This window comes from Rhizoctonia solani, chromosome 7 (genome assembly GCF_016906535.1).
Source record: "Rhizoctonia solani chromosome 7, complete sequence".
NCBI lineage: Eukaryota > Fungi > Basidiomycota > Agaricomycetes > Cantharellales > Ceratobasidiaceae > Rhizoctonia > Rhizoctonia solani.
In genome coordinates, this window is record NC_057376.1 from 1,895,301 (window position 1) to 1,911,008 (window position 15,708).

The 15,708-nt window shown below is 45.6% G+C and overlaps 4 protein-coding genes across 4 annotated transcripts; 2 read left to right on the forward strand and 2 right to left on the reverse strand.

The window, feature by feature from the left end:
* Positions 1-2,369: 2,369 nt before the first annotated feature.
* Positions 2,370-4,787, reverse strand: RhiXN_06777 (glycoside hydrolase family 47 protein; the record flags this gene model as incomplete). The annotated part of the gene is made up of 14 exons (XM_043326593.1): positions 2,370-2,405; positions 2,461-2,480; positions 2,536-2,596; positions 2,655-2,856; positions 3,055-3,243; positions 3,307-3,419; positions 3,480-3,506; positions 3,554-3,572; positions 3,624-3,698; positions 3,755-3,828; positions 3,880-4,158; positions 4,215-4,426; positions 4,480-4,498; positions 4,551-4,787. The coding sequence occupies 14 exons, from the start codon at positions 4,785-4,787 to the stop codon at positions 2,370-2,372; spliced, it is 1,563 nt and encodes a 520-aa protein (XP_043182025.1).
* Positions 4,788-5,447: 660 nt separating this feature from the next.
* RhiXN_06778 (Cyclin, N-terminal domain) lies at positions 5,448-6,452 on the forward strand (the record flags this gene model as incomplete). The annotated part of the gene is made up of 3 exons (XM_043326594.1): positions 5,448-5,642; positions 5,711-6,278; positions 6,340-6,452. The coding sequence occupies 3 exons, from the start codon at positions 5,448-5,450 to the stop codon at positions 6,450-6,452; spliced, it is 876 nt and encodes a 291-aa protein (XP_043182026.1).
* Positions 6,453-6,951: 499 nt separating this feature from the next.
* RhiXN_06779 (SEH-associated protein 4) lies at positions 6,952-12,202 on the reverse strand (the record flags this gene model as incomplete). The annotated part of the gene is made up of 12 exons (XM_043326595.1): positions 6,952-7,136; positions 7,188-7,311; positions 7,366-7,812; positions 7,864-8,102; positions 8,152-8,246; positions 8,300-8,801; positions 8,851-8,929; positions 8,984-9,520; positions 9,574-9,723; positions 11,414-11,527; positions 11,577-11,708; positions 12,014-12,202. The coding sequence occupies 12 exons, from the start codon at positions 12,200-12,202 to the stop codon at positions 6,952-6,954; spliced, it is 2,793 nt and encodes a 930-aa protein (XP_043182027.1).
* Positions 12,203-12,902: 700 nt separating this feature from the next.
* RhiXN_06780 (FMN-dependent alpha-hydroxy acid dehydrogenase) lies at positions 12,903-14,700 on the forward strand (the record flags this gene model as incomplete). Its single annotated transcript, XM_043326596.1, has 12 exons — positions 12,903-12,976; positions 13,098-13,279; positions 13,332-13,390; positions 13,449-13,498; positions 13,549-13,681; positions 13,735-13,809; positions 13,858-14,006; positions 14,062-14,086; positions 14,139-14,246; positions 14,322-14,437; positions 14,484-14,610; positions 14,665-14,700. 12 exons carry the CDS (start codon positions 12,903-12,905, stop codon positions 14,698-14,700), a joined length of 1,134 nt encoding a protein of 377 aa, XP_043182028.1.
* Positions 14,701-15,708: the final 1,008 nt, after the last annotated feature.

The window sequence follows — 15,708 nt, forward strand, 5'->3', positions numbered from 1 at the left end:
TGATGCAACAAGAGGTAATTGACCTGGGTGTTACCATGGTTGGTTGGCCTCCTTATATATTACAGAGTGTGAGCTATTTACAATTACATATATCCAATACTGTATCAAATAAGAACCCTGCTCTGCAGTCAGCCTTACTTATGCATACATGTCACTGACATGTCATAATGATGTCATCAGGTGGAGGTAGCTACATGTGATGAGTAAGTGTGGAAGAGGACATGGCTTGGCACTTAGCATATGATATAAGCGCCAATGTCATGTGATTGAAAATGTTGTCCATTTGTCTTTGTTTAAAATTGAGAAAATAGGAATAAATTCCCTGGTATGCATGTGTCTACAACATTAATCAACTAAATGCACTAGTACTGCTAGCTGTCTTGATTATTCAATCTTTGCTGCCTGGGTGGCCTGCTCCTCTGCTTGCATGAGTGGCTGCAAGATGACATTGCCACTGCAGTACTGGCTCATGTTGTTGCAGGATCTTTTCTTTTTTTCTTGGGCTCACCTAGGCCTAACCCTACATGCAAAACCAATAACTCCATTCAAAGTGTGCAGGCTATTTTTGAAAAAGGCTGTAACAAGTGATTGTAGAAATACATTTCAACTGGTTTGAAGCACTGGGATAGTAATGTGTTGTGCATATATACTCTGGGCCAATGAGGGTCTGCATATATGTTTTCAGCACTTCAACTTTGTCATACTTGTGTATAGCATTTTACCCATGTACCTGAGAATTTCAAATTACTTGGTCCTAGTGATGAGATATCAAGGTTTAAGAATAGCAAGCGCGCACTGAGGCGATACAATAGCAATTTATTTGGATTTGATGACGCGCCATAGACAGGAAAACCGGGGTTAGATTCTTGGGGGGGGGGGCCAAGCACAGCCGTAGGCGAGAGTATTAATCAATGGCCAGAGCGGGGACTGGGCCAAGTTTCAAACTTGTGTCAAGTTTGCAGTATGGGATTATTTGACTTTTTGAAAGGAGACAGCGACGATAGCGGCCAGGTTGACGTCGGTTGGACTTGCCGTGGCTGTGGAGTAACCAACTCGCCCATCAGATACAAATGCAGTACGTCGGGCTGCTACATTCTTACCAGTAAATTGTCTCAAGCGCTTACACTTTACTCGTACTTGCACAGTGTTGTGTCCTCAATTTTCGCTTGCGACCGATTGTTACCCCTGGCATATGTTGCAGTATTAACATTATGTCCACTCTTTCCAGTGCTTCGAATGTCTTAAGAATGCGAGGGAGCACCATCCAAAGCATGAGCCACGTAACTTTGCATTCGTTACTATAATGGAGAGTGACTGGGAGTGTGATGGCTGTGGAGCCAGCAATGGTAACACGCGTGCCAAGTGTCGATCGTGCGAGGATGTAGACCTATGCTCGAACTGCTTCAATCGAGGGCTCTCGGAGACCCACCCGATGCATCCCAAAGAGAGCGATTTCAGTTGGTATATATATGACGATGCCGGCTGGGTGTGCGAGGGATGCGAAGTCAAGAACGGTGACTTGGCTTTTAAGTGTGCTAGGTGTGTTGAAGAATACTTTGGCGGCCAAATAACGATATATCTTTCGGTTAGGTAAATGTCGTGACTTGATTTTGGTAAGGCTCTGCCACATACTGTCCAGGGGATGGAATTAAGCATCTCCTGTAGTGTCAGAGATGCATTGGTTCCGCAGATAAGCACCACAAGCGTCATCCGGATCCACGTATCCATACGCCGGTTATTTCACTGAATCGTGACTGGGAGTGCAACTCTTGCGATAAATCACTGAAAAAACTGGTCGAGAAGGGTCGAGGAGAAGTCCGCTATAGTTGTAATCATTGTGAGGATTATAATTTGGTACGTTTACTGTGTCTTAAAGCGCCAGTAGTCGAGTGATTATGAACTGATGACGAATGACAAGTGCTCAAAATGCTTTGAAAAGGTCTCTAAAAAGCACAAGGAGCACCCGCAGCCAGAGGACTTCACGCCAGTCTTATACATCGCCAATCAAACTAGGGATCGATTGGTATTTTGTGCTCGGGCTCATGCGCCTTCGATAGCTTTCTACGTGTACCAAGGATGCATATTCGCGTCAACCTTATGTCTGGCACAATCTAAATTTGGAAATTGATCTATTTCCGACAACATCAAATCATGGCCGCCGATGTGCGTCGATCAACGATCGGAGATCATGCTCTTGCAAAGTTGAATATAACATATGTATGCTTGAACGATATTTTCACGGTCATTGAGGGACACTTAGCAAGCACTGAATTTTACTTGTAATCGGTAAGACCCTGTAAATATGCCTCCCTCGATTTCCTCACTCTACGGGCATACGTAGATATATTCAAGGTGAGGTCCGTGTCAGGTTAGCTCTTGGGGGAGAATACAGGTAACGGATGAGCCTGTTTTTAACAGAAACGTTAGCTGTCATAGTGAATTTATTGTTCGCCGACCAACCTCCGTGTTGAATACGTATTCTACAAAGATCCGATTAGATTGCAGCGCGATCGGTAAGTAAGTACGTTGACTTACTGTCCAATGGTATGCTCGACGAGTCATCAAAGAGTAGATATAGGTATTTCAGTGTTTCTCCCTTTTGGAGTTAACTACGGTCAGCAATAATATACTTGACCCGCGGCTTGAGCACGAACCACAAAGAACGTCTCCATATTGTCCAAGAGGACTACGGGAACTTCGAACACACTTTCCACGCCGGAGTACCCGCCTTTCGGTACCTTGCAGTACTTTTCGATCGCTTGAAATACTTGCCAGCCCCACTTTCGGTACTTGATATCTCCAGACAGACGCCATCCCAAGAACAATGATTCCACTGTTTCAGGTCTAGACATAGGTCTAGCCAATTATTGAGCAGAGAAACTAGAAATACTTGCCTTAAAATGTATCTCGAATCATAGCGATTTTTGGCGTGCCAGTCTTTAGTTTTGGATTGTATATCGCTCTCAGTATAAAATACAGCAATCTCTGGGGACAATCCTCTGTATATTATGGTATTAGATGAATAGAAACAAAGTCTGGATAGAGTACACTAACGTTTTAGTTTCGTGTGTAGCCATACAGGTCCTAGTCAACTCCTCTCCAAGTTTCCAATCTCGCTGCTTTGCTGCAGAGAGCCTTCTTACAGCTTCTGGATTTATATTGAGGCCTTCAGTGACCCCAAGCTGTAGTGATCCACCCAAAAAACAAACCAGGTGGTCTTGTTTGGGGGTAACTTTCCATTTGCTGTCGAGCACATGTGAATAGTTGCCTGTGATAAGATAGTGTATACCGACTCTGAGTACTCACTCTTGGATTTTAGCGGATCTTGTAGGTTCCAGCTCTGCAATGTATGTCAATTTGTTCAAAGGCGTCTTGAAAACTAGGTTTTTGTGGATTGCTACCATGGCCCTGTCGTACATCTATATATGTATTGCTTTCTCACTCAAGACGGTAGGTGACAAGCTAATAAGAGTACAGACCTCTCTGTAGACGGGCTCGGTACGGTTCTACGTTACGTTAGCTAATAATGCTTGAGAGAGTTTAGCCTACATACAGTCTGAATATACTGTTTACTGAATTCGCTTTAAGTACGATTCTATTTATTCATGCTACTTTCTACTCACAGAAGGTATTCGTAATAGGAATCGCCACGGGATCCTAGCCGAATATCACTATAATAGAACTCCCCGCTGTTCGCACTAGGTGGGAATAAGAAGTGAATAGTGAGCTCACACGGAGAGAGATTAGCTCTCACTTCAGGTTAATGGGAACTAACGCTCCATCGACAACATTTTCTCCCTTCAGCGCTTTTTTGACTACATCCATAACCTAAACGGAAGCTGGGTCAGCAACATTAGAGTCCCGAGTATGATTGATTACCTTCTCAGCCGTTTTCCAATAGACATCCTTCCCGGTAATATGGGTCAAATATTTAAATTCAAGCTGGAGAGTGGCAGCTTCTGCTGTACTAATAGGCTCCCCTCCCCAGTTAGGGTTTGGTTCGCTGTGAAAGTTCACATTAGGTATAGGAAGTCCATGAGGAGTGTTGAAGGCTGGTAACAAGCGATCTGCAAGCTCCTGGGCCCTACGAAGGTAGAGTTCGTCGTTGTTGGAAAGAGCGTAAGCACTAAGCAGACCCCCCAAAACACGTATGGTAATCTATATTTAGTAAGAATTAGTTTCGGTAAAGTAAGCTGCGACAAAATTAACTTTACTTCGAAGGTGCTATACCGACCATCGCGGTCAAAGTCAAGTTCTGTCTCGACCCAATGCCGAGCACGAAGATATTCCTTCCGGAGTGGTTCTCCCATTATGAGCATGGTGTCCAGGGCATCGATGATCATGTAGCCGATTCCTCGGTCTGTGGTAAGATTCTTCCCAGTTCTTGACACAGGGCGGTACTCGTCACAGCCAAATGCATCTCGCTCTGAACAATGTTTAGTTACTCAGATCAACGCTTCTTTATCATCGACTACCTACCATAACCTGCCCATGCGTGCTACCGGGAATTATTGGTCAATGTATGTGGTACAATTAGATAGCCAACGCACTTTGAATGCGGCTACAACTGCGTCTCTCCGCTTAACATCGGTTTGGTTATTATCGATGTCCGAGTTTATATCTGGAGTTTCGGTGGGTAAAGACCATGGTGTTTCGTTTTCGGGGATTGGAGCTAGCCATCGAGTGCGGAGTTGAGTCGTATCAAGATACTTGACGCATAACAAGAAAAATATTAGAGAGACACTCGCTAAAGCCGCAATTCTTTGAAGACGATTACAGCCGATCATCTATGATGTGAAGCTCTGGACCAGATTAATAGTATCGGAGTACAGTTCGGTGTACGCGCGACTGGAGACTATTGACGTGGGATAGAGTCCAAATCGCCTTTCGCAGACTAAGCCCTCAGAATATCCAGGGTATATGAACACTATCAAGCCCGCAGCAGTTAAATAATGCTGTACGTGGTTGCCAAAGAAGCAAGAATTCACGCTGCGCAGGGTGACGTTTTGTCCAATGGGTCATGACATTTCAAATTATTCCAGTAACCAAGAATCTAGCGCCGAGCCACGCCGTCATCTACCTTGACCTCCCAATATCGCACCAGGTCCAAGGTCCAAGACATTCGTCCCAAGAAGCCCATTATTTCAAGTCATACTAGCTTCTAAACAATGTTCTTGGGCGCCTGGACAACATGTGGCTTAGGCTGACCAAATAATCCAGTTCATTCTAAGGCTTTCGCTATAGCTTAGACCATAATGTCTTCGCCTGCAACGCATATATAATGTAGGGAGGTTTTTTGCTTTTAATTCACCCTTCGCCTTCAGCCTTTTTCGCATTCCCCAGTAAACCTATACTGATTCTTACGTACATAACCGGCGTCGGCGAGACTCACTCTCTATCCTTTCCGTATCTTGGTGCCCTTAATATTCGAGTACTCGAAGTAGGACATGGCTGAGATCAATGGTAAGGTCGTGAGCCAACTTCAGAGGATTCGAGGCCCACGATTTGGTCCCCGTGGACCGTCTGTCGTGGAACATAGGGTGCAGATTAATCCTCAAGAAATACGGCCCAGTGGGCAACACGGTCAGGTGTCGATACCACTAATTCCGTCTATTTCACATGGGTTTCAGTATACATATAGTGTATGTAACCAATTGGAATTCTCTCCGACTTAGCAGCTGATTGTCTTCGAATCCATCGTCATAATTAGCTGCCGCCCCTAGACTACGATCACAGGCTCATTGCTGCAATGGGAGCTCGATTCGTTTCGGAAGTATTTGGGGTAGACACCTGCCCTAGAATAGTCTATAATTATAATCCTACCATTGAAGAGTTTATGAGCGACGCAATTTCCGCTGCACGCACAGAGCATTCGGTTGCTATATATGCATTCGCTCTACTCAGCCGTCTTAACACGTATGTGGATGAGCATGCGTATGGCACATTTGGGTTATTCATCACTGCCTATATGATCGCATCCAAGATGCTCCGGGATAACTCTTACACCAACACGAACTGGTGCTCCTTTGGGAAATGGGTGTTTACCTTGCAAGAGTTAAACCGGATGGAACGCGCTATGTGCGCCAACTTGAAGTGGAATCTCAGCATTGATGCTGCGGAGTTCGTAGGCTTTCAAGCAATGCTATACAAGAATTATCGGGTTCAGTCTCAAGGACACAATGGTCACCCACCTTCCTTCTATCCAATAAGTTCATGTGGATACAGTGAGAGGGCCTTGGTATCGGTCAATTTCGACGCGACCAACTACGAGAGTACAGGTAAGATTGGAGGATATTTGAAGCACGATAAATCTAATCATCCTAATAAATCAGAACCTAGGGGAAGATCGTGACACCGAGGATGAATTAAAGAAGAAGGCCGACGTTTTAAAAATGCCCCAGATATTGTGTTTGTTCTCTTCTAACTTATTTGGTCAACTCAAGGCTCAGTGAAGAGATAGTATATGCATATACTCATAGGCTTTCCCTGTTTTTGGTCTGAAATTTTGGTTGTCTATGCACATGCGGACCTTATTTTCTATCCTGTTTATATTTATGTTGTAATTTTATTTTCTATTTACTCGTTAATAGCTTTTCATAGCTATCTAGTCACCTAAATGAGTCTCTGCGTCATTGTCAACCAGACTGCCGTTCTTCATCCCTCGCGCCACCAACGGCAGGCATCACAAAATGTCATGAATCCTATTTATATTTTAGTACTAACAGGGAGAAAGAGATGGTTTTCTAGTCTCTTTAAACAGACCCTTTGTTGTGCGATACAATTTAGGGTATAGTTTTAGATGATATGTGCTCAAATGGGTGCGGATGTCGTGGTATTCGCCTCAATTAAACAACCTAAGAGCGAGCCTGCCGATAGAAGAACGTAATAATGAGAATTTGTGCCTGATTCCATAAAGCTAGTTTAACTTCGCCCTTGACGGCGTATATGCTATCACACATCAGCTACATCTTCGTGTCCAAACTCCAAGGCACAATTGCAGGTGCAATCGGCAACAGGACATTCCCTGTGACCTAGTGTTTCACTTTCCTCGTTGCCAAAAAACCACTCCATAATGTGCACAGCGTGGCCACCATGGCGACAAGTCTGACAAAATACTAGCGCATCGTCGAATGTATCTATAGGACAACGGTTAGTTGTCGAAATAAACAACATAAAACTCATCTTACCATGTGTCGAATCCATATGTGAGAGTTCCGAATCTCGCAAAAAGTCGCAAAGCGGGCCACTAAGTGACATGAGGCATACTTCGCACCTTGGTAGTGCGTTCCGACAGTGAGGACAGAAGTTTAACTATTAAAATTATATCAGGCTGAGTGCTCAGTAAATTGGTGAGTAAGCGCATACCTTAGTTCGATCATAAGCAGTTGGCAACCCTGCGGACATACTCTTCCCAAAGTCTGTTGGGCCAGTAGCGCTGACGATCTTATCACAGAAATTGCACCTCATGGCAAGTTGGCGCGGGACCCACTCAAAAGGCTCCCTATCACCATTCAGGACCAGTTCGCGGAGAATTTCTCCCTTTTCTATGTCGAATTGACAGCGTTGATGGAACATCCTCCAACCGTCGAGCAGATCCTGATATACGGATACCCATCTCTCCGACCGCTCATCTTGGAGCATTCCTGGGCATACTAGAGCCGAGAGAATAGCTGCAGTTTGAACATCTCCGGTATTGTCCACATAACGCTGCAGTACGCGCAGGCCTGAAACAGTAAGTCCAGTGAACAAAAGCGCTTCCAAGTCGCCCGATCTTTCGAGTTCCTTTTTCACGCTTTGAAAGAATTGACCGAGCTGTAGGATGAGAAAAAAAAACCAATACGATGGGCAGTGTACTTTACTTACCTGACCATCGTCCAGAAATCTCAATGCAATATTCAGTCGGTCACGAAGAGGAATAGCGACCTCTTCTACTACAGCTATCCAGTCGTCAAACGCTAAGTGAGCCATCATAATACGGAGATAGGGGTCCTCTAAGCGGCTACCAAGTTTCTGACAATGTTCTCGCCAAGTCCCTTTCAGACGCTTGTCTGGCTCGGTCTCGGCAGCAACAACAATCCCTGAAATAATCCGGTGCATCTCATCTAACTGGCATTATTATCTATACGCACGTGAGGTTTCGCTAGGACATACCGGAGCTATGCATCAGGGCTTCAACAGCCAATTTAAAGTCGTTTAAGAAGACTGCCCAGCACGCGGCTTTTGTGCATTTGCCTTCCTTGAGCCACCTAGGATTATTTTAGTAGGTTGGTTCCTACAATGGCCGTTATATTTGACTGACCGTGCGATGTCCGCCCTCACTTCGGTGTTGCTGATGTCCCAGCCACATAGTGCGAGGGCCACTCGCCTTCTTCCTAGTCGACCAAACCGGCGTTTGGATCCTAACTCTCGGGAGTCAGTGCCCATAAACGCGGCACCATTTTCCCCTCCGTTGTCCGCCAAGGAGTCACGCCGCATATTTAATATACTTATCGCAGCATCGTAGTTGTCGCGCTGCGGGGATCTATGTCGTTCACCTCGTTTCCCACCGCGCTGGGAGGGTGGTCGACTAAGTCCCAAGTTGGCGTTGTATCCTAGGGCCGGGCTAGAATGAGCTGGAGGAATGGGAGCCCCCAGAAGTGGAGAGTAGGTCGGCGAGTCTACAGCACTGGTGTGATTTTGATTAGAGGCATGAGTTCCAGCCGCGGGGGAGAAACCCTCCCAGATTCCCAGTACGCCTTGGTACTTGAATTCAAGGCCATTGATTCGGCTCGAAGCGCCAGCAGAAAGTATTTCGCGCGAGGCTGTTATTCTATCATTGAGTTTCGAGAGATTACCCGATTTCAAGCCCACCTTCCAGCCATCGCCACATATAGACAAGGTTGGACCCGCTTGGTTGGGTTTCGCTAATGATGTCCGCGTTTCGCGAAAACTTGGGGGAATGTCATATACACAAATGGTACTGAATTCGAGAAGACCGACTCACATTTTTAATTCCATAGCCTTTGATTGCTCGGCGCCTCATGACCATGGTTATATCTTCTCTCAAGGCCAATTCTATTCTGCTGCCTTTCTTAAGAGTTTGTGGGTCTGCAGAGGTGCCTTTCCAATGTGACTCTGAGATTGCTGGCGAGATACCTAGACTATCGTTTCCAATCACAGCGGAGGTATCGTTATTATCGGTACCGGATTCGGGATCTAGTGGTAGTGGCGAGGCGGATCTAATTCTACGGTGTTTTCCTAAGGGAATACGTCGCAAGGCGGCAGGACTGTATGATCTTCCAGAGGGTGCAGCAGAAGAACTCCTCGAGGCAGCCGTTTTCTTCACAGAAGGAACACTTTGTCTATCCAGAGCACGTCCGGACCTCTCATTGATAATTGATAAAGTCGGAGCCAGTCCGAGAGCATCACCAGTCGTGGGTTCCGGCTGTTCATCACCAACTTCCCACGGCTCCGGAATAATCCATTCACCTTCAGTGTTCCAGCTAGTATGTATCTCGATGGTTTCATCTTTAGAGTTACACTTTATTTTGGAGTTCAGTCGCGCCCGTGATGTGGAAGCCAACATCCCTCGACTGCTCCATGCTTGAAGATCGGACTTGAGAACAGCTGAGATATCAGACCGCCATCACGAGATACGGTTACTATCCGAGGGGTGAGTGAAGAAGGTTGCTGGGGTGGTGCAAATGCGAATGAGGACAACCCCTTTTTCGAAAATCCACCTAGCTATGTTTTAGAAACATATTTTCGCACTGGAAAAAGTGAGCGTACTTATTGTTGTATTGAACAATATTGGACCATCAGGCAGCGTTCCCGCAGCTCCGTGAGTATGGCTTGCTGCTGTGCTTGTAACAGAAGTCCCACGACTATGAGTTCGATTTACTTGGTAGTTACTCCAACGAGCGGTTGAATTATCTATGGCTTCGGTCTGATCAAGAACCTCCCGTCGGTGATCGAGTATATCCCACAGTCGAACAACGTTGGCGTCCTTCATAAGACTTCCAAGAACTCCTCGCCTAGCTTTGGAAAATTGAATTGCAGAAACGTTGCATGTTCGTGGATCAGTATTTGCCCAGCGTCCATTTCGGTCCAGGTCATCACTGGGTCCGTCCAACGCCGATCCCAGAGCCGAATGTTCATATCATCCCCAAACGACAAAACGATTTTCATCCAAAGGATCGACAGTAATACCGTAAACGGCCTTGGTATAGTAAGCCAATGGTTGATTAGCGTTTCCGGAAGGGGGGTTCGAAGTAGGTGCCGTAGCTACACCAGGACCGCAGGTCGTACATTCCGATACGCTTAGTGCCGATTCCAGCGATCAAAATATGTGGGTTCCTGGCAGGAATGCAAGAGAATGGATGACTTCGGTCGATCCATAATACTGTAGTGGTCTAATCTCTCCTGGTCCTACCAAGGGCATAGCTGGGCGGGTGGCAGGAAGCCTTGGGACCGTACGTTGAAATGAAGGAAGTGCTAAAGATGGCGATGGCAACATCCTAGCGGATCTTTCGATATCCCAGATGAGCAGGCTTGGTTCATTTCTTGTCTTTTCAAGACCAACCGCTAAATAGTTTGGATCCATCGGAGAAAATTCTATCTGCCACTGAGTTTAGAAATGTACCCCGAGTATACACGACACTATTCACCGCATGACATGGCCTTTGGTATTTAACTGGTAACGTCGCTACCCTCGGGGCATCTAATGAGTTATGTGAATTAGGTAGGGAGGCCACACTGCTGTTGAGGCGAAACAGCTCGACAGTTCCCGTAGTAAGACCGACAGCTACAAGGTCATCGATAGCTGGATGAGGAGACCAAGCTAGGCACTGGTGTAGTACGTTAGACCAGTTTCCAGGAGTCCAGCATACTTACTCGCATGTGTACTAAGTCCGACTGTGTCGCTAATGTTCTGACCTCTCCTGCCTTTTATCGTTGTCAATTAAACCCCCCCCCGCTATTGAGAGGAGACTCGCCTGTGGGCTCCATTGGTACAACTTGACCTCACTACTTCCTCCCACTATAAATCGATCCGACCCCAGAGGATCCCATATTACCTGTCTTCGCACAGAAGCTTGCATGCCTTGAGTTACCACACTGTTTCTAGTGTATACGTCCAACCAAAATATTCAATTTGATGCCGGCTTATGGTGGTCGCAACAAGATGGCCCAGCGCTTATGGTTTCAAAACACGGTCCTTCATGAGTCATTTCCGTTTACAAGTGAGCAGTTAGTCTTGTTGGGTTGCAGCTCTTGAAATACCGAATTGAAAAACAAAAAAGTCCTTCGCGATCAACGGTGCAAAATAACGGACCAATGACAATAAGCGAGAGATAGCACATTGATATAGTCTACGGCTCCACAAAACCATTGTTACATTTTTGAGGAACTATCACCTGTGCGTTAACCGGCTTACGTCTTTTCCTTGGTTAACTTGAGTTGGTCCTTCTTCCTCATCCCATTCGTCAAACAAAGTTTCGCGCAACCCGTGGTACACTTCTTTTAACACCGGAAATGGGGGGTCAATGTTCTATTTTGGAATATCATTCTTCTGTCCAGTATTCTAAGCCTTGGCTTACCTGAAACACGACGTGCAGCCGGGACTCGCCCGCAGATAGTACCGCGAGATACCGGCGCACGTTCCAACCACAAAGCCCTTCGTTGATAACTATATCATATCCCAGCGAGGGGCAGAAAGTATCGGGATGCTCCTGCACTCAGAACGTATTGGCCGAGAAATACCAAGCCGCGGCAAGTTTCAAGTTGGATACCGACTGACGGAAATACAAATATTGATTCTATTGCAACCTGGTCAGTACATTTTAGTGAATCAGTTGAAAATCTCCCACCATGTTGTACCTCTCTACATCGCAAGAAGAACACCAAGAGCGATAGCCCAAGAAAAAATACTCGTGTCACTGTCCAGACCCAATTTCCGTTTAAACTACTCCAAATACATCTCTATTGCCGTAAGAATTTCAGTGTATTTTTCGCTTTGGGACACTTGGAAACTTACTGCGAGAAAAGCTACGGCAGCCCCGATTACTCCATCCCTCACTTGGATACTCGTGATTGGTTCCCGCTTGACTCGGTACTCAACAATTCCACCATTGAATTCTTTGACAACCAGATCAATTCCTCTCGATTTGATTAGCACGCCGGCTTTAGATCGAGAATTTTCATTCTTAAGCCTGACCGAGCTCATTCATATGTCGTCGAGGTTCGGAGTGAAAGTGTAGGTTTGGCGCTTAGTATGAATCGAAATCGCTAGCTGGGCACACTAACACATGTAGGTGTTGAAATTACGACTTACTCAACGTTGCGAAATTCAGATAGTGCATTGTATATTGGCGGACAAACTGATAAACGTCATGAGATTGACAACGGCAGCATCGGGTTATCTTTGAAGGTTTACTTTCTGCTTAGTCTATCTTACCTTCCAATGCAAGCGGTAGCTGGTCAAATTATATACCCGCATAGGCTATTGTCAGTGAATGAGTCCAGCCAACCCACAACTCAGATACTCAACAAGGATACATTGAAGCTTCAACCCCACCTTTATCGTGTTTCTATATTCACCTAATGCATCGTTGTGTCCCCATTTAGGCTGGTTGCTATTCGAATAACGTATCGTGGTCTATCGGTCTTTGGCAACATCTGAAATAGGAATGGCTTTTGCGCGACAATGAAATCAATACCACGTCAGAGGCGTGGTCTCTGTGACACTCTTTCTTGTCTCCAATATACACTTCGGATGTATTCTATTTCAAAGGTGTACTAATAGTATCGATTAAGTCGGCGTGGCAATACTGTAAGCATCTTCTCAAGGCTATGTTCTACGACAGGCAGTATTATTCACTACAGTATTTGCAAAAGTCTAGATACGCAGAGTTGGCCTGGGTACGATGATTCCTGGCATGGAATCTCGGACTTTTTATGCTCAAATATTTGCCTTGGCACAATGTCGGGTTGGTATAAAGTACGTTGGCCTTAGAGCACGTTCACTCAAATCATTCTCCATCGATTCTCATCTCTCAAAATCTCTTGACACTCTTTTTTTAATAGTTCTATCAATATGCGTTCTGACTTTTTGCTCTTAGCTCAATAGCTTTCACACTCTCTGTTCCTTTCACTGCTGCCGTGCTAGATACTGAAGGTCTCCCTGATTCGGGTCTTAACACATCTTCGTGGGTGACTGGTGTAAAGCCACCCCTATCGAGCATCTACAACCTCCATGACATGCAACTAGCTGTCAAGAATTATTTGGGCGAGACTCAATATGGTCAGTCTTAACAAAATAGAAGCATATGCTCGACTGAGTATATGCTTTACAGCTTACATTCGCACCGGATCGTTGGATGAGCTTAGTATGTTGCAAAACATATTTATCAGAGTATATGCTAATTAATCAATAGCTTACCATGCGAACCTTGATTTGGAAACAAATCAAGCTTATCCCTCACCAAACTCACGGTCGAAACGTCCTCAACGTTAGCACCGAGTGAGTTTTCCACTCTACTATGTATCATTGCTCGAACTTACCGGGTACAGACAAACCTTACTGGGGACCAAGTTTTCTGTCCCTTTCTTCATTGCTCCAGCCGGGTACTCTAGCTTTACTGACCCCGAAAATGGTGAGCTGAACCTTGTCAAGGGGGCCGGTAATCAAGGCGCTCTCTACGTAGTAAGCTGGTTGCGACTGTTGTGTGTTTATCGTCCCTAAATGCTCGTATACAGCCCAGTATTCTGTCAAGCAAGACAACCGCAGAGATGGCTGCTGCGAAATTGAGCAACCAGACCCTCTTCAGACAGGTACGTATGTTATGACGCCTTACTCACAAACTCACTCCATTGTACTAGATATACCCATGGGCCAATAGGACCCGCCTCCTGAACGACTTTGCTCAAGCTGAAGCTTCGGGATACAAGGCCATCTTCTTGACATTAGACAACCCAACGGTTCAGGGCATTCGTACCCGTGCACTCCGTAATGGCGCCCCGGATAGCAGGTAAGGTTATTCTAATCGTTAAATCAAAGCACACTAACTCATTATATCTTAATAGTGGTACTTATTCGACTGATCGTAGCGTAAGTCGAAATTTAACTCTGCTGAGGCTTGTCTAAATTTTACTTTGATTAGCTTCAATCCGCGGCTGAGCTTCAAAAGTCTACTAAGCTGCCTATTGTACCGAAAGGAATAATCTCTTGGGAGGATGCCAAGATGTGTGCCGATCTTGGCTTCAAAGCGGTGTACATTAGCAACCACGGTGGAGACTATTGATACCGCCCTACTGCGGTTGAAATCCTCTTGGATATTCACAAGAATGCACCCGAGGTATTCACCAAGATGGAGGTTTACGCGGATGGTGGTGTTCGTCATGGAACTGACATTGCCAAATTGTTGGCATTGGGTGTAAAGGGCATTGGTATTGGACGATCGTAAGTGCTACCACTTCCCTTTATAATCAAAATCTGATTTTCTCAGGGCGGTGTTCTCTAACGCCTGGGGAGTCGAGGGGGTTGAGAAATTCTTTAGCCTACTTAAGAGGGAGCTCACTACGACAATGATGCTCCTCGGTGTCACAGATGTTTCGCAGCTGGATCGCACCTATGTGAGTATTGCGTTTATTACTGGCCTATTCGAATACTGATTTTGTCCTATGAAGGTCAACACAAAAGCAGTTGAGAACATGATGTACTAGTTTAAATAGATCTTTATAATTGGTTGCACGAGTCGAACATCAATACTATTATTTCCTAATCAACACGGTAATTGATTGGCTTGGCGTGAGGAAATGCATTACATTAGAGGTTAAATGTCGACTCTGTTTGAATGATATCGTTATGCAAGAAGTAGGGTTCGTATTTTCAACACTTGACGCCGCGGTAATGTTTAATTTGCTGCGTGATGCGCTTCAATTGTCCAGGTGTGAACTACATAAATCAAGTGAATCCACGGTCCTCTTAACTTAGTGCTTAGCTACTGACCTCAGTCAAGCAAGCTTCGTCTGAGTAGTTCGTAAAGTGTGGATTCTACCGAGAATCTTAAGTCTCGAAACAATACATAAGGTCGAATATACTAACGCATCCTTTCCGCCTCCAGGTCAGGTACCACCCCATACATGCATCTATACGAAACCTCAGCTTCAGGAGAAGTATCTTTGATGTGGTCCCCAGGAACTTCGCAGCCTCCTCAAAAGTATGATATAATCAGAGCCAGTGACCAAGCTCGTGAGTGAGAGTCTTGCCCTGGTTCAGGTTCGGTGTCACTCTACCGGGAAGAGTGGAGTACAAAATGATACCATCGTCCTTCGGGCTCTCAGCGCAGCTATGAGGGACAGCCGTGTATCCAAGCGTTCCACTACAGGCCTCGGAGCGGAAGCCCGCCGTGTATGCATTGATGTCCGCCGGCCCTCCCCTGCGGAGTTTCTTTTTCATTTTGCATGCTTCAGTAGTGTTAAAATAGATGTTATCAAACCAATCTCTGCCCCGCACGTAAATGATGTGGCACCACTCCAATTCCAAGAAAGAATGGCGCTTTCAAGGGTTCGGCGTAACTTTACAGATCTACACATCAAGCTTGAGGTGAGACTATTGCGAATGCTGGGCAGGTTACCGAAGTCGAAACACGAAGCCACATGGCTGTTCAATTTGCACCAGCATTATGTCTTGAGCAGCCGACCTAAATCGGTTGAAAAGAGTAACAGATA